The sequence below is a fragment of the Penaeus vannamei genome, chromosome 5 (assembly GCF_042767895.1).
Source record: "Penaeus vannamei isolate JL-2024 chromosome 5, ASM4276789v1, whole genome shotgun sequence".
Classification (NCBI taxonomy): Eukaryota; Metazoa; Arthropoda; class Malacostraca; order Decapoda; family Penaeidae; genus Penaeus; species Penaeus vannamei.
Genome location: NC_091553.1, coordinates 12,739,154 through 12,761,653, shown reverse-complemented (window position 1 = coordinate 12,761,653; position 22,500 = coordinate 12,739,154). Strand labels below are relative to the sequence as shown.

Below are 22,500 nucleotides of genomic sequence, written 5' to 3'. Positions count from 1 at the left end.
GACCGAAATTTGTGTGTTTCATTGTGGCTGCGTCATCAAAGACTGGACAAAGCGCATTTTAACCCGACCCGCCTCCGAGGTTGTAATTGTTTTGTGAACTAATTTGGAGTCCGTGACGTCAGCTGGTTGCCCTGAGGCCAGCTCGGCGGGATAGATGGCAGTGGTCTTGCTACGTGAGAATGTTCTGGAGAGGATAAGGCGGGCAGTTTGTTTGCCTTTTCCCCAGCGAGGAGGGGCATCGGCAGATAGTTCTCACGGAGGGGCTGGGGTTGAATTTGATAATGCGTGTAACTTATCTGATCTTTTTAAGAACTTCCATCGCCGAAGGTGCCGGGTCGCCCCCGAGATCAGCTTTGAAGGCACGACGTGGAAGCACTTGAATGGGCGTGTGTGAGAAAGTGAGCGAGCCGGGCGTGCAAGAGAGTGAGAGTGAGGCGTAGGTAGTGAGAGCCGAGACAGGCCAGCGCCGGGAGCGACCTTCCAGCATCCTTCGGCGCGGCTGCCAAAGGTTGCAAGAGATCGCAGCTTTCCGGCGATGTTTTTACACGCCCTTTCCTCTTTAACAATGAATCTGACCGGTGTCATTAATATGGAAATGTGGCATTCGTGCAACAGAATTTCTCTTTTTCTCCCTCCTGCATTTTCTCTTCTCTCTTGTATTTAGCAGCTTTGGTTCTTGTTTTCAAAAGAAACGGAAGGTATTTCAATTTGCTCGAAAAGCTGACCACCCTTCACGTATATTCGTAAAAATAGAAATAAAAATGAATTTGATGTTAGTTTTTTATTACTTAACTGGCGTGGAAAGTACTTTAATCATGGCTTTATTAACATGAAACCGTAAATTAATTACACTGTGTTTATTGTGCTAAAATGCGTATGACATGGGAGAAAAAAGAGGAAAATACGCAGGGAGGGATTAAGGAAAATGGAATTGAGAAATGTTCAAAAAAAGTATTTCAAAAAAAGGACGTCAACAGAATGAAACGCAGAGATTTTTTAAAAGTGAAAATCAGCCAAGAGATGAATGAGAATTAGAAATGAGGTAACAAAATCATCAATCAGACGATTAAACAATGAAGATGAAAGAGAATATAGGAAAAGAGTAAAACTTGTGCAAAGACACACGCAAACATAGTACCGAAATTATTTACAGAGGCACAATCAACAAGCATACGCATGCTCTCTGCTGGTGCGCTGTAGTATTCTGAAATGTATTTTTCTTTTCGTATTTTCTGCTAGCCGCCGGAGTCACTGGTGTGGGATTCATAAAGGAATTTTATTTTTTAAAACTGTGAATTGAGTAGGGATTATGTATATTATATGATTAAAAAAAACTATCCGTATTAAAGCTTTAATTCTAATGTGCTGTATAGAGGAGGGGGTGTCGTTAAAGTTCGTAGGGGCGAGTATGAGGGCGCTCCGTTGTTGGTGGTGGCTGGGGTTGTCAGTGGCGCGGTTCGTCAGTGTGGTGTGGACCGTGGTGGAGGCAGGTGGGGGCCACGCTCTCTCCTGCTGTGTCTGGCTGTCTCCTCGCAGTTACACGTCTACCCGCCCACCACTCGTGTCTCTTGTACTCTGCCATATCCGTGGATTTACTCGCTCCTCCCCCTCCCCGCTTTTGAGTGCTTGCTTCGTGTGTGTTGGCGTGATGGTCGTGACGGACGTGTGGATATTGTAGTGGATTGTGCTTGTTCCTTGGCCAGTGTTCTTTTAGCGGTCTGGTGCTGCAAGTGTTGAGCGCCGTGTGAAGTGAGCATCACCTCATCAACATATCACCTTGTACCTGACACACTCGGCGGCTGTGCTTTAGTGTGCAGTATATCCCTAGAAGTGGATTAGAAGTAGTGAGAAATTAGAGTTTTAACCATCAGTTCTTTTATGAAAAGGGAATTTTCTGTGAGTGATCGCTAATTTGGTGCTGAAGTGGGCACGCTTGCCGACAGTGCATGTTGCAGTATGTTGTGTACATCAGATAAGAGCGCCGGTCACAGCAGGGGCAAAATTGCAGCTGACTCTGTTCTTCCGTCTTTTGGAGAATGTTCTATGAATCTCGCTGTCGCTTAAGGAGAAATTTTGCAAAGATTTTGATAAGCCTTATTTATCGCCATACATTTTCTGGGTTTTTGTATGGCGGTTAGATTAGCCACACACAAAAGCAGCAGCTTCGGAATGTATTTGCTTTAGATTGTTTGGCATAGAAAAGGTACGAGATATGAGAAGTGGCATAACTCAGGAAATACATCAGGTTTGAGGCACAGTGCAGATTGAGCTCGTGGTTGAGATCGCTGTTGTGATGGTCGTGTTATGCCAGGGAGGCGTGGCTGGTGATCGGCCATGAAACCCCTCAGCTTGGAAGGATTGCGGCGCCTGGTCCGTGGAGGCCGGGACAAGCAGGGGCAGCAGCAGGCGGATTCGCAGCACTTCCGTCGATCCAACTCCTTCAAGCGAGCCTCCCTGCGCCGCTCCACGCGTCGCCATGAAAAGATCACGCTGCCCAACGGCCTGGTCGTCAAGACCTCGGCCGTGCAGCGCAAGTCGTCCGTCTCGAGCGACGAGCGCCGAGATGACGGCTACTCGACGGACGGAGGGGAAGCCGGGGGCTACGGGACGTCCTCGACGGGACTCCCCCGTCGCGTCATCACGTACGACGAGTGGAGAGTGGCGGTGAGTGACGAGGACTCGCTGAAGCGCACCGACGAGTCGCTACCGTCAACTCTGTCCACCAACAAGCTCTCGTCACTCGACTCCGGGGTCCGGCACTCCCTCGACTCCAAGAAGAAGGTCAGCATCGACTCCACCAAGAGACTCAGCTTGGACCGCCGCAAGACCTTAGGGGTGGATATCGGGCGGCAGCTGGGGTCGTCAGGGCCGCCGTCGTTAGGGCAGGAGGTAAGGCAAGGCAATGACGCTCCAAGTTTTCGTCGCAGTGTGTCCGCAGAGTCGCCAGTGCCTCCGCTGCGGATCAAGAGCCTGCTGGGGTCGCCGCGGGTGGCGCCCAAGACCCGTGAACCCCCCACCACCCCTGCGAGATCCCTGCACAATACCCCCAGCAGAACACGGGCATGTCAGCCGGTGTCAGCTCCTCCCACTCCTGGCAAAACCCATGTCCACCGACTGGCTGGGCCGTTGACGCCTACACACCAGCTACGGGCGTCATGGCACGAGAGAGAAACCCGGCGCTGTGCCATGCACTGCCCGCCTGGGTCGCCCAAAATCGCCCAGGAAACGAAGGCCCAAGGAAGCCCGAAACCTCAGAGTCGGTGGTCGGCCATGTTTTCGGGGAGTTTTTTCTCCCGTTCGCCTAGCAGGAAGAATCAGCAGCAGCAACAGCAACAACAACAGCTGCAGCTTCAGGCACAGAGAGAGCAGGAGGAACTGCGACGCCAGCAAGAAATTATTGAATTGGAAAAGCAGCACCAGTACTACATGTGCCACAACCAGATTGTGTGTGCTGGCTCTCCCGCCCTCGTGCGCCAGCGCTCGGTGCATTCGTGCGAGTCTCCGTCCTTGATGCGACACTCAGGGACACAAAGCATCCATCCGAGCGGCCCGGTGAGCCTCCAGGGCTATGGCATGGCTCGCGCCCAAGGGGGTCCTCGGCCGAGGAACGACCTTAACCCGAGCGGGCCGCGCAGTCTGGGGATCCCGCCCGGCTACGGGAGCCCCTCTGCTATACCTCGGCACCTCGCCCACGAAACGTCACCCATGGCGCGCCAGTATTCTAATGAGTCAGGTGCAACGGCCCGTCAGTTTTCTCACGAGTCCGTGACAATGAATCGCCAGTTGTCGCACGAGTCGGGCACAATGAGCCGACAGATATATCAGGAGCCAAGTATTATTGGCCGACAAATGTCATATGAGGCAGTAGTCATGAATAGGCAGATTTCCCATGACAGTGCAGTCATGGGGCGTCAGATGTCCCACGAGGCAGTAGCCATGGGGCGGCAGCTGTCCCAGGAGTCAGGTTCTATGGAGCATCGCAATTCCCGCGACTCCACGCCTCCAGGCCGCCAGTATTTGCACCACGAGCCTGCACCTCTGACTCGCCACCTGTCCCACGAACCTCCGGCGCCGAACTCCCCGGCGCTCCTTCAAAGACACCGGTCCATCCCAGCCTCAGGCCTTCAGTCCCCTGTGTTCAGACCGCGACCTCTCTCCTCCCCCGCCACAACGCACTCGCCCAAAGCCCTTCAGGTGCTCGGCGAGGCTGCCAGTGTTGTCAATTCGTCGCAGTTCTATCCGGGACGACTCACGGGAGGCAACCCCTTCGTCGGCGGTTTGCCTTCGGTGCCCGTCGGTGCTAGACCTTCTTCGTCAGACCGAACTTCCTCACGTACCAGCTCCCAGGAGCGCCCCGTCCCACCTGTTCCGCCCATCCCAGCCCACCGCCCTCGGACGCCCGTGTCCATTATTCGTCACGCCGTCCACCCTGGCCGCCCTCTTTCCCTGGCCATGTCCTCTGCCCCTCCAGGCCCAGATTTGATCAGCCCCGCCAGCATTACAAGCGAAGCCTCCAGCCGAGGTCGACGACGACGTGGGCCGGGCCTCCTTGTGGGCCGCACCAGCTGGCTTGCACGGGCAGCCTCTGCAAGAAGATCTGCAAGGCAGGCTCGTCGTGCTAAAAAGGCAGCACAGCAGCTGCAGCGCCAGCAGGAGTTTGAAATCGAGGAATTGGATGAGAGGGTTCCAAGCAGCCGGCCTCTTCGTCCAGAAGCATTCCAGTCAACCAAAAACCAGCAGCCCAGCAATCAACAGCCAAACTCCATGGTGTTTGTCCCGCCTCAACGTCGTCGTTCGTCGGGTGCTGTCAAAATTCCACAAACTCTCCTACGCCGTTTTGACGTTCCTGAAATCCGCACTGCCCATGCCCATCTGCTCATGCCCCTCAACCAGCCTGTCGGGTCACATATGATTGACGGCAGGAGCCAAAAAGCTGCACAGTTTGTACGGTCCATGTTAGAGGAGGACGAACAAGAGGACGAGTTAGGTGTCAAGGATACCACCAGCGAGCCAGGCATTGCCAAGTTTAACTTGACACCATCCAAGAAACCGAAATCAGAGCCAAGTACCGCAAGAATAAACTTGAGATTAGCCAAGAATCCTGAGCTTGTTTTGAAGGCTCTCAGCGCACTGGCAAAGATTGGCAAGAGCAAACAAGAAAGTGAGCAAGAACAACGGCCGCTCGAAGCCACGAACGAACGCATCATCACGCAGTTCTTGCTACAAGATTTGGTCAAAAGCAAAAACAGATCAGGTCAGGGATCGCTGGAGGGCAGCGCGGAGTCCCTGGTCGAGTCCCTGGTGTCGAGCCGCGGCAGCAGTGGCGCCCAGAGGCCGACACGCCGCGTCCGCAGGAAGAAATCCCAAAAGAAGCAGCCCACGGTTCCTGCTTACCCGTCTTGGAAGAGGACGCCCAGGGTGCGCTCCCCCAGAGGAAACCCAGGTGAGTGTGTGCTCTTACTCGCTGCCTGGGCTGGCTCAAGGCGCAGTGCGTACTTAATATTCAGTGTGCTCTTGCACTAGCTAATTAATAAGAAAAGAGTCGACTGGGCGGGGTAGTAGATGGGAGGATAGGGGATGAGGGGTCGAGGGAGGAGGGGGAGGAAAAGGAGAAAAAAAGACGCAAGGGGAGGGGGGGGGGAGAAGGAGAGGAGGGGGAAGGGCCATGGCCAGAGGTTGCCTGAGGAAGCAGTGTTGTATCCTTGGCTCTTCTCTCTCTCTCCTTGGAGTGGTCCCCTGTGAACCATCAAGGTGGGTGGGGCGCACGCGGACCTGCTGACCAGGTTCACTGCTGATTTATGACAGGCAAGAGGCCACTACAGTCTCTTAAGGGCCAGATTGAACACCTTCCTGCTATCCCCACGTAGAGAGGAAAAAGAATTTCCCTCCAGACACGTGAGCTTACAACATTTCGGAGAATCCCTCAGTTCTTCATTGTTTAGGATTTTACACAGAGGATTTTTCCACACACACAAGCCTCGTAGTTAATAAGGAAACAGACTAAACAAACAAACCACACTAAAAGCAAACTTGGGAGGGGGCTTCCATTCAAGAGAAACTGCGATTGTCTTTCCTTTCCTTGTTCTAAAGTTCGTCCGAGACCGTGTTCATTAGGCGACCTCGTCGTGCGAGAATGATTTGCATTGAATATCAGAATATTCATGAGGAGGCGAGGGAACCTTAAATCAGAAGCAGGAGAAGGCGAAGAAGAAAAAAGGATGAGGAAAGCGGATGACTAATTAAAGGCTAAAGTTACGAACGTCGGAGACATTGTTGAGTACGGAAGAGGACGGGAGTGCAGTCAATCTTTTCGCCTCTGGCCTGCTCTCTCTCTTTTGCAGTCGCTTTGCAGATTCTGCAGGTCTTCTTTCTCACTCCTCTCCTCTCTCTCTTCTTTCTTTCTCAATCTTCCTCTCTCTCTTTCACTCTTTCTTTTTTTGTTTCTCTCTCTTCGTTTATATCCATCTCTCTATTTCTATCTATATTTTTCTCTCATTTTCCCTCTCCCTCCTCCTCTTTCTCTCTCCTCTCCCGCGCTCACTCTCTCGCTATATCTGTCTATCTACCTCAGAGTATTCCCCACTCTCTCCTTTTTTCTTTAACTCTCCATCTCTTCCTTTTCCCCTCCCTCACTTTCTCCCCTTCCCCTTTCGTCATCTCACCCCTCTCCTTAACGCGCACGTTAACACGTACACCCCATCTCTCTATCTATCTTCTTCCTCTTTCCCGTCTCTCACCCTCTCTTTCTCCCTCTCCCTCTCCCTCTCCCTCTCCCTCTCCCTCTCCCTCTCCCTCTCCCTCTCAGTCTCCCCCTCCCCCTCCCCCCTTCCCCCTTCCACTTCCTCTCTCCTCTCCATGTATCCCCCTCCTCCATCATTCCCTTCTCCTTTTCCCATCCATCCATCCTTCGCTCCACGTTCTTCCCTCTCCCTCTTTCCCCTTTTTGCAAAGTAAACACTTCCAAGATGCGATCGAAGACGCTGCTCCCCACACGCCCTCGTTGGGAGTGTGAACCCGTGGTGTTGGGAGTCGATCTGCTCTTTCGAGGGCCGTTGAGAGATGATGATGGATTGGAGGGCGCTAGTCTAGTCGATGGAGGGAAGAGGGGATGGCGGGATAGGGAAGGGGGGTTGGCGGGATAGGGAAGGGGGGTTGGTGGGGTAGGGAAGGAGGATGGCGGGATAGGAAAGGGGTTGGCGGGATAGGGAAGGGGGATGGCGGGATAGGGAAGGAGGATGGCGGGATAGGGAAGGGGGGTTGGTGGGATAGGGAAGGGGGGTTGGTGGGATAGGGAAGGGGGGTTGGTGGGATAGGGAAGGGGGGTTGGCGGGATAGGGAAGGGGGGTTGGCGGGATAGGGAAGGAGGATGGCGGGATAGGGAAGGAGGATGGCGGGATAGGGAAGGAGGGTGGCGGGATAGGGAAGGGGGTTGGCGGGAAAGGGAAGGGGGTTGGCGGGATAGGGAAGGGGGGTTGGGATAGGGAAGGGGGTTGGCGGGGTAGGGAAGGAGGATGGCGGGATAGGGAAGGAGGGTTGGCGGGATAGGGAAGGAGGATGGCGGGATAGGGAAGGGGGACGGCGGGATAGGGAAGGAGGATGGCGGGATAGGGAAGGGGGTTGGCGGGATAGGGAAGGGGGGTTGGGATAGGGAAGGGGGGTTGGGATAGGGAAGGAGGATGGCGGGATAGGGAAGGAGGATGGCGGGATAGGGAAGGAGGATGGCGGGATAGGGAAGGAGGGTTGGCGGGATAGGGAAGGGGGGTTGGCGGGATAGGGAAGGGGGGTTGGCGGGATAGGGAAGGGGGATGTTGAGATAGGGAAGGGGGTTGGTGGGATAGGGAAGATGGGTTGGCGGGATAGGGAAGATGGGTTGGCGGGATAGGGAAGATGGGTTGGCGGGATAGGGAAGATGGGTTGGCGGGATAGGGAAGGGGGTTGGTGGGATAGGGAAATGGGATGGTAGGAGGGGGGGCAGGGGACGGACCTGCATGTCACCGCGCATTAGTATTCCTTGCGAGAGCGCCTTTTTGGACTATTGATTAATCGTAGTTTAAAAGTACCTATTTTTTTAGTGGCACTCTCGGCTAGAGTGCTTAAGACATTTTTTACATTTTTCTTAGTGATTTCTTGAGTACATGTTCGTTTTGTTCGCGTTTATCTGAATTACAACGTTTTTTTTCTACAACGCATCATTACATTTCCATTTTACGTATCTTTACGTTCGTTAGCACCATGGAGATAATTACTTATATCATGCGTGTGTGACGAGACAATCGCACGTGAATCTCAGGAATGCTGAGTCGTGGGTGGACAGGGCGGCCCCTGAGCCTAGCGGGAGGTTAGGAGTGTAAGGGGCACGGGGGCTCGTCTCGACATTCACGAGGTGGTTCTCACGACCTCGGGCTACCAGCTGATGCGTCTCGTGGCGCCGCACGACACGAGAGTGGCAGCCTTAATGTGGATTGTGAAATATAGAACTTCTTGGAATTATTTTTTCTTCTCCAAGTTGGAGTGCGATGGAGAAAAATGGAAGTTCCGGGGGTTGCATTTGAAAAAATGTAGGTGATGAATGATGCATTCGAGTTGAAATGGAGGAACTACAGCCATGCCCGCGCCTTTCCATATGTATGATTTTTAATCTCTCGCCCTCGAAAGATGAACGTTATGTTATGTTCTATGGGAGGAGGGACACGGGAAGAGCCCGCGAGACAGCGGGAGGGAAGGAGGCGCCGAGAGAACGCGCGAGGCGCTCCAGGTGGAGGCGGCCGTACATCTTTGGGCGTCGTCCTTACAGCAGCGGAGGCCAGTTGCTCCACACGAGCTATGGGAGGTTTATTCTGACCGCGACAGTTATACTTCGGCCGACAGTTTTAGTGGTCTTAAAATAGATGGTTTGTACGTGCAGCTCCGAAGACAAACAGTTTATTGGCCCGTGTTAAGCGGTTTGTTAGCTGTCGCTTTCTAATGTGAAAAATCACCTTTATATCTATGTTTTCTCTTGAGTGCCACTTCAATGAAAGGGCTTGAAGGACTCGGAAAGTAAGACTTAAACGGGGGATTTATTAATACTGCGCTCGTATCACGACTGCGTGAGATCTCGGAGGGGAGACTCGAGAAGGATTTACGATTGGTTAAACAGCGAAAGTTCGGGGGAGAAGAGATGAGAGCGATGATACCTTGATTTAAGAGTTATTAGAGAGAGAGTGTGTGTTGAAGTATTTATTTGGGCGTTGAGTGTTTTCTGTTGTGGAGAGACAGGCAGATAGACGGACTGATGAAGAAAAGAATGTGTGTGTGTGTTTTTGAGAGAGAGAGAGAGAGAGAGAGAGAGAGAGAGAGAGAGAGAGAGAGAGAGAGAGAGAGAGAGAGAGAGAGAGAGAGAGAGAGAGAGAGAGAGAGAGCACTCATTCCTCTCACCACCCTTAGGTCATTACCACAGAGGCACAGAGGGTTGGCACCGGTGCGTTGCCCCCTTTGCATCGCCACTTGTTCTGTCACTCCGCTCATCATCATGGTTTAATCCATAGGTAATTGACAGCTCATCAACCGCCTCTCTGCCTTCCCCTCGCAGCCTCTCTAAACCTGTCAGTTAGAGACGTGTTGCCTTTATTTTGCGTAATGCATTTATTACCTTTTTCGTTGTACTCGTCTTCCGATTTTGTCCTTTTCTTCTTGTTGATTTTCTTTCATTGTTGTTTGCTTTTTTATTTTTCATCTATTTTGTCATATTGTAAACTTTCAATTTGTCACCACGTTCTTTCCCGACCTCCCACATTTTGTTAATTTTCTCCCATTTTGCACACTGACAATGGTTGCCAGAGAGGACGTGATGTATTCAATCACTCTTGTGATTAAGGGTTTTTCATTTTAAACTCATTGTTACTATTTTAAAAGGGAAACGAAAGAATTGAAATTATTCTATCGACCCGTCCCTTCCGTGGTCAAGGTAGTTCATCCGGCAGAGTTCCTTCCTTCCGCGGCATTTCGGGAGAAGAACGGTCGCCCGCCGAAGAACGGATCTCCCGCCACGCGAAGCGGTTTACCGGACTCGCTGGCGGACGGAGCGACGAGACGTGGCCAGCGAGAATCGGTGGCGGACGACCACTTCCTCTCCTTAGTGCCTGCTTTCGGTGTAGACCCAGGCAATCAAGCCGTTTTCCCCGTATGTGGTATTCATTTGGTCTTTCATGTATGATCGAAACGTACCAAGTTTAATGTTCGATCTTAGTGCAGAGCCAAGAGCGCATGATATGCCGCCCCTCCCCCCCACCTCATCATTTTTCTTCTTCCCCAAAATTGGCAGACTGATATCTGATAACGATTAGCGGCGGTAGGCGTGCCAGCAGAGTAAGGAAGCGAGTGCCAACATGAACGCCGAAGACCCCACCTCCTTGCCTCCCGTCTAATTCATTAACTCCACCTACCTTTGAAGTTCATTTAATTGCTCGGGTCCTCGTGTTTCCTCTCTCCGTCCCTTCATCCCGAGGGTGAGATGGTTAATCGTGGGAGACCGGAGGGCGCCGGGGACGACCGCGGGGGCTGGATTCATCGCGCGACTACGAATTGCAGGGAAGTCGCATCCGCTGGGAGGGAGGGAACTCGGCGCTCACACACGTCGACTTCGTTGCGCACACAACGCAACAATGTGTCTCTCAGTCTGCTCCCTCTCCTCTCCTGTCTCTGTCTGTCTGTCTGTCTCTCTCTCTCTCTCTCTCTCTCTCTCTCTCTCTCTCTCTCTCTCTCTCTCTCTCTCTCTCTCTCTCTCTCTCTCTCTCTCTCTCTCTCTCTCTCTCTCTCTCTCTCTCTCTTTCCATTCCCTCTCCTCCTCCTCCTCTCCCACTACATCTCATCCTCCCCTTCTCCGCCTCACCCTTTCATTTTTCTTCTTTATCTTGCTCCTCCTCCCTTTCCTGCTTCCTCCTCCTCAACCTCCACCCTCCACACCCCCTCTGGCGCTTCCTTTCAGACCGCCTCCGATCTACTCCGTAGACGTTGATGTATCGTGGCTGTCACCCTCTAACTTTCTTTGATGTCGCCCTGCGCTTGCCGTAGGAGAGGGCCGGCGGTACGCGGTGGCACCGGGGTCTCCTCGCGCTCCCCTCTTGTTGGTGTCAGTCGCCACCGGGTGTGGAATTACGGGCTTTTAGACACCAGGTCTCCTCGGACGGGTGACTCATATGCGTTTGACCGGCGGCTATTTTTTCTACAGCTGCGGGTGAACTGGAAAAAGCTTGAATGTAGTTTATGGGAAATACCTTGAGTTGTGATGATGATGAATTTTGTTTGTTTGTTCCTTTGTTGAGTGGAAATGTGCTGTCCATAGTAGTATTTCGATAATAAGGTCGGACACCGCAAGTAGCTAGACGCGGCCTGGTGACCTGCCTGGGAGGTAACATCGGAGGGTGGAGCGGCGACCCAGCCGAACTTGGCGGTCGTTGTGGCGGGCACGTGTGATTCCTGGTTCCCATACTTGACCACTGGCCGATCCTTTTCCGCTTTCTCCCCCTCCCCTAACGCTGACATAAGTAGTGCACGCGCGTTCACGCACATGCAGTGCGCGCGCGCACAGACAGATAGTTACATGTGCACACGTAGGTTTGCAGATACATACATCCACTATGCTGACAGGTCCACGCCTACCGCCCACAGTGTCCTCCTCGGAAGACCATCCTCCGCCCAGCACTCGCGCGCCCACCGCCATCACTTCCTAAAGGAGCCGAAAGAGCGTCTGCAACACAAACCCGCTGCCAGCTTCCTGCAGCGCGCCTTTTCCTTGCAAAGCGAGCAAGGCGTGCAAGGAGCCGTATATTCTCATCAGCCTGGTTGTCTGGCCATTCGAATGGTGTTAGGAGGTGATCAAGGTGCGTCCTGGCTGTGGCGGAGCGCCGCTGCTCTGCGTCTCGCACCTTGTAACGCGCCGGGCTGTGCATTATGCATTTATGCGTTTTTGCTCTGCAAGGTTTAGAGGTTTATTCATAAGAATGAATATTCGAAGTAATTTCCTTATAAGGCGTTTTCTGTGGAATGAATTTGACAGTACAGAATCCGCAGAACACCGCATGAGGGAGAATGCTCGACCTGCAGTACGGCTGAACGGTTAACCTGTTTCCGTCGTTTGATTTGTTTCCGCTGGAGGGAAGGTCAGTCCGCATAAAGGTTTAGGCCTCCGAATGCGGAACTGTTTCCATTTCATATTTTCCCATCGGGAAGTGAGTTATTACAACTAAACTCCCGCAGGTCATGCGTGACGCCTTGAACTCCCTCCCCCCTCGCGCCCCCCTCCCCTTCCGTATGTGGGTTAGCCGGAGTACGCCAGGCGGGGCCGCTGGCGAGCCTCCCGTCCGGATACGTCTTCCGTCACTCATTCTTCCATTACTTCCATTTTAAACACTGATACGAAACGCTATAAACATCGAAGCAGATTCGATGGATGGATAACGCATTGATAGATGAATAAGCAGCGGTACCTTGAGTGAGTGGCAACAACGTCGGAAAGCATAAAAAGGCAAGTACAACACGCGAAGATGTTCAAGGAAGCGAGGAGACCTTGTATGCCGCAGCTCATGTTGACGTTGTACTAAAATCCAAACACGAGTTTTAATATGGAGTGCGTTTTTTTTTTTTTTTCGTTTTTTTGTTTGCGGAGTCAGACGTGGTGTTTGGCGTGGCTTTTGTCTGAGAGGAAGTGATGAGTCTCCTCGCGTTCCCGAGCATTACATGTGTGTATAGAGACAGCGGTGCAGGTAAGCAGGTGTTGTGTTGTGTGAACTTCCTGGAGGCGGTGATGTTGTGAGGAGCGACACCATTGTTTCGTTGCCCTCGGGGGCCCCGCGCACCGGAAGGGGGGGGGGTCGGACTCGAGTCTCGCGCGTTGCCGTCGCCGTGTCACCACCGCCGCCAAATCGGGGCGGGCCAACCTGTGTTGCTTGCACCTGTTCACCAGTAGTGCCACTGGTTTTCTCCCCCCTCCCTCCTCCTCCACCTCCTGCTCCTCGTCTACTTCCTCCTTCTCTTTTTCCTCATCTTCCTCCTTCCTCTTCTCATCCTCCTCATCCTCCTCTTTCGTCACCTCTTCCTCTCCTCCTCCTCTCCTCCTCCTCCTTCCTCTCCTCCACCTCCTTCCTCTCCTCCACCCCCTTCCTCTCCTCCTCCTCCTTCCTCTCCTCCTCCTCCTTCCTCTCCTCCTCTTTCCCCCTCCCCCAACAGGGAATCGGGGCCACTCACTCTCCTCTGGCCACCAAGTCCTACAAACAGGGGCTTTGCCTCATTGATCTCAGACAGATGATAGAGCTCCGGGCTGCTCAGTATGCGAATAGCGGAGGTGCGTTTGATTGTGGCCTCCGAGGCTGTACGACCGGCATTAGCATACGTAGGTCGGCCCTCAAGCGGTGCGGGGTGTCAAGTCGCGGAGTGCCTGCGTATTGCATGGCCGTGAGATGCTCGGAGTGTAAGTATGTTCTCATTTGTCGTCGCCGTTCCTCTTTCTTACTCCGAGAGAAATATTTCGCTCCGCCCCCCGACCACCCGATATTGAGAAAAGTTGTCATTGTTAGGACCCAGAATTCCGCTGCAGTACGGTTATAAATTGCGGGAATAAAACTTGCGCGTCCAAGTTTTGACTTCTCCGTCCCCCCCTTCTCTCCCCTTCTTCGTGTTCCTCCCCCCCTCGCTTCCTTCCCCTTCTCTGCCCAATGTTCTACTCCCCTCTCCTTCCCTTTTACCCCCCATCCCTTCATTTCTCTTCTCTTCCCTTCTTTTCCTTCCCCTTCCTTTCCCATCCCTTCTCTTCCCTCCCTTTCCTTCCCTCCCCTCCCCGCCCCCTCCTTTTCCCTCCCCTACGCATCCCTTCCTTCCCTCCCCTTCCCTTCCTCTCTCTCCTTCCTTTCCTCCCCTCCCCTCCCCTCCCCTTCTCCTCCTCTCCCTTCCCTTCCCTTCCCTTCCCTTTCCCTCCCTTCCCTTCCCTTCCCTTCCCATCCCTTCCCTTCCCTTCCCGGTACCTCCCCGCGCGGCGGATGAGTAATACGCCGTTGTGAAATACCGGGGACTCGCATTCCGCCGTTACAGTATTTCACCTTCGGAGCCTGTGAGGATTACCTCTCATGCTCTCCCGCTGCACTTTATTCATGTTTATCCCGAATTTTAAAGTAATCCTTTGTTGTTTCAGCTGTTTAGTTGCGAGCTGGGGAACTGATGAAAAAGGGGATGGGGTGGGGCGGGGCGGGGGAGGCAGTCGGCAGGCTTTATGTCGGCATTAGTGGACAGCGATGGCTTTGCGTTTATGTTATTTCCCGAGCGAAATGTCGGTGGCCTTTTTGATGAATTTCGAGTATATGGCTCATGCTCTTGATTTTCTTTTTCACCCGTGGCATTTTTGTCCCCTTTTTAGCCGTGGACGTTGCTCGTGCATATGTCCTTTATTGCGTCCGCCTCTGTGTTCCTCCATGGGATATCCTTCGTCCTTTCCCTCCCCCTCCCTCCCTCTGCCCCCTCTCCTTTCCCGTGATATCCTACGTCCCTTCCCCTCCCCTCCCTCCCTCTCCCTCCCTGTGATATCCTACGTCCCTTCCCTCCCCCTCCCTCCCTGTGATATCCTTCGTCTCCTCCCTCCCCCTCCCTCCCTGACTCTCATGCCCGTTAGGGCAAAAAGCAAGAGTGGATCGCGGGAAGAGAGGCCGACTATTAACAGCCTTTAAAGGGCATGAGATTACACATTCCTCGCCCCTTGTTTATCTCGAAGCTGCTGCTGCCCGTTCCTTCCTGAACCCGAGTTATTAGCTTGGCGATCCCGGCTGAGTTTCTTGGGACGCGACCGGCTTTAGAACTTGTTTTCATTATTTTGTTTGTTTATTTTTGTATGGGAAATTGTAGGTATGGAAATGTAAAGGCCAAACTGTCGCGGGTAGGGGTGGGGGGAAATGCATGTCCGAGTTTTGCGTTTTGCGTTTTGCCGTAACTATTTACCATGTTTATTTTTAAATGTCAGTTTTGATTTGGTCCCCGCGCCCCCGATTTAATGCCGCATATTCCAGCTCGTCTGCTTTTGCCTTGTTCCATTCCAGTACCCCCTCCCTACCCACTCCCCCCCTCCCTTTCCCATACTGCTCTCTACCAGAATGACACGACCCCCTCTCTCCTTGCGTCTCCCCTACCCCACCCACCCCACCCCCACCCCCACCCCCACCCTCGTCCGGGCGTGGGTCGTCGAGATAGTCGTGACGTTGCAGCTGCCAACAGGAAATTAACTCAGCCCGAGTTCGAACGCACTGGGAACTACGAACTCCAGATAGCGAATACAAGAACATGTTCGATAGGGGGATCAATACCGTTATTTCCCACCAGGCGCAAAGTTGGCCGACGACGACGACGACGGCGGCGGCGGTGGTGGCGGTGGTCGTGCGTGCCCGGGCGGGGGGCGTCCGCTCCTTTTCACGGGCTCGGAGATGCCCTTCAGGAGAAACGTGTGGCGGAGAAAATGGACGGCTTTGTTCGAGATGTTTCTCTTTGCAAAAGTTTTCAGAGGAATTTCTTCCTCTCCTCTCTCTCTCTCTCTCTCTCTCTCTCTCTCTCTCTCTCTCTCTCTCTCTCTCTCTCTCTCTCTCTCTCTCTCTCTCTCTCTCTCTCTCCCTCCCTCCCTCCCTCCCTCCCTCTCTCCCTCCTCCCTCCCTCCTCCTCTCTCCCTCCTTCTCTCCCTCCTTCCTTCCCTCCCTCCGTCTCCCTCCCTCCCTCCGTCTCCCTCCCTCCCTCCCTCCGTCTCCCTCCCTTCCTCCTTCTCTCCCTCCCTTCCTCCTTCTCTCCCTCCCTTCCTCCTTCTCTCCCTCCCTTCCTCCTTCCCTCCCTCCCTTCCTCCCTCCCTTCCCTCCCTCCCTTCCTCCTTCCCTCCTTCCCCCCCCCCTCTCTCTCTCTCTCTCTCTCTCTCTCCCTCCCTCCCTCCCTCTCCCTCCCTCCTCCCTCTCCCTCCCTTCCTCCTTCTCTCCCTCCCTTCCTCCCTCCCTCCCACCTTACCCTCCCTCCCTCCCTCCCACCTTCCCTCCCTCCTTCCCTCCCTCCCCCCTCTCCCTCCCTTCCTCCTTCTCTCCCTCCCTTCCGCCTTCCCTCCCTCCCCTCCTCCTCCTTCCCTCCCTTCCCTCCCCCCCCCTCTCTCTCTCTCTTTTCTTCTCTCTCTCTCTCTCTCTCTCTCTCTCTCTCTCTCTCTCTCTCTCTCTCTCTCTCTCTCTCTCTCTCTCTCTCTCTCTCTCTCTCTCTCTCTCTCTCCCTCCCCCTCCTATTCTCGCCTTTGATAATTTCAATAATTCTTTATTTTTACACCGATTGTGTTTGCCGATTTGTAAACCTCTTAGAAGAATTTAATCCGAAGCGATCGTGATAAAAAGTAATTATCGGCAAGTGGTACACATTTCGTGCCGAGACGCTATCTTATTGAACCAATAAAATCCGTATTCCATTTTGCTTATTTTTGCGTCTTTTTTTTTAGTCGTTAGCCACTCGCGCGAAAGGGCTCGGTAGGAACGGAGGCAACGGGTTATCGCTCCACGCCTGCTGATCCTCTCCGAAGTCGTATTAGCCAAAGAACTTTTTAAAAGCAGGAAGATAAGTAGAAGTGTTGGTGGTCGGGGGAGGGGGGGTTGAGGGTAGGAGCTTGGAGGGCCAGGAGAGGCGCCGGAAGGGTGCTTGAGACTGTCCACCCGTGAAGCAGTTTATCTCACGCTGTACCTGCCTGCACTTAACCTGTCTCTCTTTGTTTCTTCCTCTCTCTCTTACTCTCCTTTCTTCTCCCTTCATCTCATCTCATATCTCTTCTCACCTCACCTTGCATCATCTCTCCTGCTTTACTCTCTGAACTCTTCCCTTTCTCCTTTTTTCCTTTCTCTCTCCCCTCCCACCTCCTACATCCCATTCCTCACTCTCTCGTCGCCCTCCCCCATGGGTCCATAGGTCCTGAAAGGTCATGACGCGCGATGAGAGCGAATAATCTGCAGAAATGATTCGGACCATTAACCATATCACTCGCACGTGGTACCGCCTGGGAAATGGTAAGGCGCCGCGGTATCGCCTCTCTCCTCGCAGGATGCCACGGCGAGAAGGGCGTTGGGTGGCTTTGCTGGTTTGGCAGTGGCGAGGAATTGAATGAAAGTTGATGTGGTAGGCTGGTACGGCTGAGGGGTAGGTAGATGCTATAAGAAGTATCCAGCAGGAAAATGCGTTTTTCCTCTCCCACTCGCATGCACTGAATCTTATGCATGAGACGATTCCCTGACATCGGAGGGAGTAAAGATGTGTCGTTGTGGGAGGTGGGCTGCCCTCCCGCAGGGATTATGATTGACCCCGTCGAAGGGGGCACGACCGAGGCGAGGGTCAGGAGGGGACGGTTACCAAGGCGAAGCCTTCAAAAAGACCCTCTTGTGTGTATTCCTGCACACCGCTGAGCCACCCTTGTTGTGTTGCCTCGATTCCTTTGCTGCATAAAGGTGCAGGATGGATGGCTGAAGTGGCGGAGAGTTGATGAGTGTTTGTTGGGTAAGGTTGCAAAGGGGGTGTGTTTTGTTGTTCTGAAGGAGGTTCAGTAAGGTTGACTGTAATAACGGATGTTCGTTTTTCTTGCGTCATGCTTGACGTCTAGTATTGCGTTTGCCAGCAAATGCCTTTTGTTCTGAGGAAATAGAGAGTGAGATTTCTCACATTTCATTGCTCTCTGCTTCAGCATTTCTCACTCACAAAGAACGGCGGTTCAGTGAGTTGAGCTGCAGTAAGGGAAGTGTGAACGAAATGACGACTTTAAGAGTGAAGTGGGGGTGTTATCACAGCGTCGCCACCTGGGAGATAGCGCGTGCTCTGACAGCCGTGTTTGTCTTTTTCAAGTACGCGTTTTGCGACCCGGGGGAAGGGGAGGAAGAGAGAGAGAGAGAGAGAGAGAGAGAGAGAGAGAGAGAGAGAGAGAGAGAGAGAGAGAGAGAGAGAGAGAGAGAGAGAGAGAGAGAGAGAGAGAGAGAGAGAGAGAGAGAGAGAGAGAGAGAGAGAGAGAGAGAGAGAGAGAGGGGGGGGGGGGGGAAGTGTATGCATTTTATGTCCTTAGGGTTTGACATGACAAAAAAAGATGAGGTCCATGATCGCGTGGCCCGAGTGGTGTTGAGTGTGGCGTTGGCGGCGAGTGTCGGGACCGCACGATGCCCGTCACGTCCACGGTTATTATGGACAATCAGGCCGATTTTGATAAGGAAGCGAAGGCCTATAATTACGACGTGCTCACTAATGTGATCGTCGGAGATTATCTGATTGCAAGGGCTCGGCGCAGAATAATGAAATAGACGGCAGGGAAAGCACATACGAAGGTCATGCCTTGGCCTTTAGAAAAGCTCAGCGCTTCAAGCTCTCCTTTTCTCCCGGTTTCCCGCCCGTTGCGTTTGTCAAGTTAAATAGTGGGAGAAGACACAACAGTCACGTGTATCTCCTGTTTAAGAGGTTTCAGCAATCAAGTTGGTGAAGCGTGTTTTCGTAGAGTTTAGCTTAGCCATTTCTTCGGCTTATTGGGAAGGTATTTAGGAAAGTGGTGCAGGATCTGGTCATTCTAAAACGCCCGACTCCCACTTTGCACCGAAAGGAAGACTGGGCGATTTTAGAGGGCGTTGCGATGTTGCTTACTTAGCCTCTGCCTGCTGACTCTGGATCAGTGAGTCAAACACGGCGATCGCGGCACAAATCCCTCAGGGGCAATAAGAAAGCGCCTGGCGGGGGCGACGGCTCATCCGGGTTCTCACTCCGGGTGGATGTCTTGCCCGTTGACAACCGATGAATGGTATGTTGTTGTCTGGAGTCCGGGAATCTTGCTCACACACGATCTTTGCCTCGGGAGCGCGCCCGCCCGCCCGCCGAGAGCCCTTCCCGGTATCTGGGGCGGGCGCCTGAGAACCGCGATATCGGGAGAGGAATTGGGTTTCCGAAGATGATAAAATTATAACTTAGTGGAGTCGCGATGGGCGTGTGATCGAGTGCTTGGGCGAGGGCGTATGTAGAGCGCGAGGCTTTAGGATAAGAGGGCCGATTATGCGGGCGAAATCGCAGGATATTTGGGAAATGCTGGACTTGCGTCGCTATACCAGGTTGATTATAAGATCGTCCGCCTTCACTTGAGCGGATCCCGGCTCACGTGCAATTACTCCGCCCTAAGAGCGTCGCCCTTCTGCCCCGCCCTCGCACGTAATCCCTTCCCTCGTTGACCCTCGGCTGCAGCCAATAACGGGCGAGTGTGCTTTGGCCCCGTGTTATATCGCGGCGCAAACAGGTTTGCGGATTTTCGAGAGTATCCGAACCCTGTCTTTATCCATAAACTTCAGCGGGGAGTCCTCCGTTTTGTCACGTAGGGCCTAGGGTTTCGTCGGCGGCTGTGTGTGTGACGGCAGCCGCTTTTCCTCCCGAAAGAATGCCATTTAAAGTTCGCGGATGACGAGCAGTTTCGCGATGCGTCCGGTGTTGTGTTAGGTAATGCTGGGCCGTGGGTGTCGCTGGCCTGCTGGTCAGACGAGATGCTGGTGTCGGCTGAGAGGAGTGGCTCTAACAACGACCTTGAGACGTGCCCGCTCGTTCCTACCCTGCCCACACTCCGGATGCCCTGCTCGCCCAGCCCATACCCGCTCTTACCTTGCCAGCGAGATGGGGCGCCCCGGTTGCCTTCCCAACTACTGATGTTGCAGAGCGGCGGCCGTGACAGTGACGGATGCGGGCGCGTCATCGCTCCGCAGCGCCTCTTCGGAGCATAATGAGGGGGTGAGGGGGGGGGGGGCTGCGTTGTGGCAAGGACAGAACCATGACCTTAGATTGCGAAACCTCCCATGCGGTTCCCCCGTCCCCTTTTGTGGCCTGCATTATGTTCATTGCGGCAGTGCATACCTATGATATGTATACGTGTGTATGAATGCATTTGTGAAATGGCGTGTGTAGTTATGCATAGATGAATGCATGTATATACAAAGTACATATGCACCATTGTTTTTTACTTTCTTGGTTCGAATTTCCGCGAATTAAAAGGATTATGTGGGCAGAGGAAGAACCTTGCTGAGACTCGCATTGATTATTATGATAAATCCATTACGTGATTACCATGAATAACAAAAGCATTCGCTTTTACTTTCATAATAATTTCCAAAACATTAATTACGGCTTCATCCGCATAATGACATTGGTATAAGCATCCCAGAGTATAATTGATGACCATTCCTCGTGGGAGGCTGCAACGTCAAACTAATGATGAAAGTGTAATTGCAATGCATGTATGTACATTCTCATACCGGCGTCGTGTCTGTTTATGTGCACCCATCAGTGCGTGCGTGTGCGTATGTGCGCTTTCAAAGGATACCGTATGTCGGCATGAGGACAGGGGGCCTGTTTGTATCTGATCCGCAGTCGTAAATTCGCGGATAAGGGATGGCACGCACGGGGGTGGAGGAGGAAATTCCAAGGCTCTGACTTAAACACGCAGCCAAAGCGGAGGAAAAAAGTGCGAGAGGAAAATCTGTAGCCTCTTCTTCTCTCCCTTCGGTCCCCACAGATCGTGTACACATATCATGTCACTTGGAGGAGGAAAAAGAGGGGTTTGTTGAATCTGAGCGCCGTTTGTTTAGTTTTGATTTTTTCCCCCGAGTGTATTAGCATAACGATTTTATTTTTACCCTTTCTTTATAATGCTCAAGATTCATGCGACTCTGATTGCGAGCGCGGATTCGAGTCCACTGCTATCACGGCCGTCGGTCCTGTTGGGAGGCTGGGGGGCCAGAGGTGGATTCAGTGCGGTGGCTGTCTTCCTGTTCTTGCTGTGGCTTGCGCTCCGGGTGGCACTAACTTGGAGAGGTGATGTCTGTCTGGGCTCCAAGCATTTTGCTGGAGGGTATATTTGTAATTCTCGTCTCTCTCTCTCGTCTCTCTCTCTCTCTTCTCTCCTCTCCTCTCCTCCTCTCTCTCTCTCTCTCTCTTCTCTCTCTCTTCTCTCTCTCTTCTCTCTCTCTCTCTCTCTCTCTCTCTCTCTCTCTCTCTCTCTCTCTCTCTCTCTCTCTCTCTCTCTCTCTCTCTCTCTCTCTCTCTCTCTCTCTCTCTCTCTCTCTCTTTCTTCCTTCGTATACCTATTTGAAATTCTCTTTGCCTCTCCCCTTTTCCCCCTTCCTTTCTTCTTTCATAACCTGTCCTCTTTCCGTCTGTCCGTCCCTTTCTCTCTTTTACTTCCTCTCCCTCTTACTTCCCCATCCCTTCCTCCCCTGTTTTTCGTTCTCTTCCTGTGGTGTTAACATTCACACCCCTGGAGAATGGCTGAAACGTGGGCAGGAGAAAAGAAGGATTTTTGAATATTTTCGTGTCCATTCAGTGTGTTCCATGACTTTAAAGAAAAGGAGAAAGAAAGAAAAAACGAAAAACTGTTTTTAACCATTTGTCCTTAAAAATAGGAATAGCTTTAACAAAGTGTCAGTTATGCTCGTTCCAGGGCATTGCGGATTGGCTGATTGGTTCCGAAGCAAGGTGTTGGCATAATGGCGTGGGTGCCAGTGATGGACCAATTAACGGGAATGAGTCAGTGCCTTGCTGCTCCTCCCTCCCCCCTCCCCTTTAGACCTCCCCCTAGATTGGTCAGGGTCGGAGAGCAGCGATGTGCGATTTATGGACTCCGCGTTTGGCACGACGACGGCAGCGGAATAGTGTGGTACTGGAATGGTCGTCGTCACTGGGATGTCGTTGCTCGTGGCCCCTCTGCTGCGTCGTCACTGAGAAACAGGAAGCGTGAAGTCTCCCTGCTGGTGGAGAGAGAGGGGGGGGGGATGCAGAGGGCTCGCGGGACTCCAGGAGGGAGGTGAGGGCGGGAGGGTGGGAGGGAGGGAGAGGAGAAATAGGATTTGGACGCGAGGGCCAGAGAGGGGAGACCGCCCGGTTCAGGTGCGTTGTAAAGAACGCTTTAATAAACGTAGGACCTGCAGGCAAAGCGGTAGGATATTAAGTTGCTAACTATTGTTTCGTAGTGAATGTCCTTTATGCAGGCAGCTTGTTAGGCCCGGCAGCCGCGAGGGCCAGGCAGCGGAGTCGCCCTCAGCACCGGGAGAAGGAGCGGTAGGATGCTGGGGAGCGCGCGGCCGTATTGATTCTGGGGCCCCGCAATCCGTGCAGGGCGGCAGCACAGCACAGCCACCATCAGCAGCGCCGCCGCCGCCACCCTGCCACCCAGTTAGTCAAGCTCCTGCTGCTCGCGCGGAAGCTAACCCTCCACGATGCTGCCCCTCTTCTCTGTTTGCACGCTCGCCCCGCTCCCGCCCGCTCCCTCCGGGGCGCCCTCCTCTCTCCTCTCTCGTCCTCCGTCCCTCTCTCCCTCTCTCTCTCTCTCTTGCTCTCTCTCTCTCTTGCTCTCTCTCTCTCTCTCTCTCTCTCTCTCTCTCTCTCTCTCTCTCTCTCTCTCTCTCTCTCTCTCTCTCTCTCTCTCTCTCTCTCTCTCTCTCTCTCTCCCTCCCTCCCTCCCTCCCTCCCTCCCTCCCT

General features: G+C 53.2%; 1 protein-coding gene across 6 annotated transcripts in view; it reads left to right on the top strand.

Annotated features, from left to right (window-relative positions):
• Positions 1-1,468: 1,468 nt before the first annotated feature.
• Positions 1,469-22,500, top strand: part of DIP2 (disco-interacting protein 2) — a 183,117-nt gene continuing 162,085 nt past the window's right edge. For all 6 annotated transcript variants that reach the window (XM_070121894.1, XM_070121893.1, XM_070121892.1 and 3 more), the window contains exon 1: positions 1,469-5,443. In XM_070121894.1, coding sequence (XP_069977995.1) covers positions 2,335-5,443 — 3,109 coding nt within the window. In that variant the 5' untranslated portion in view covers positions 1,469-2,334. The remainder of the gene's footprint in view (positions 5,444-22,500) is intronic.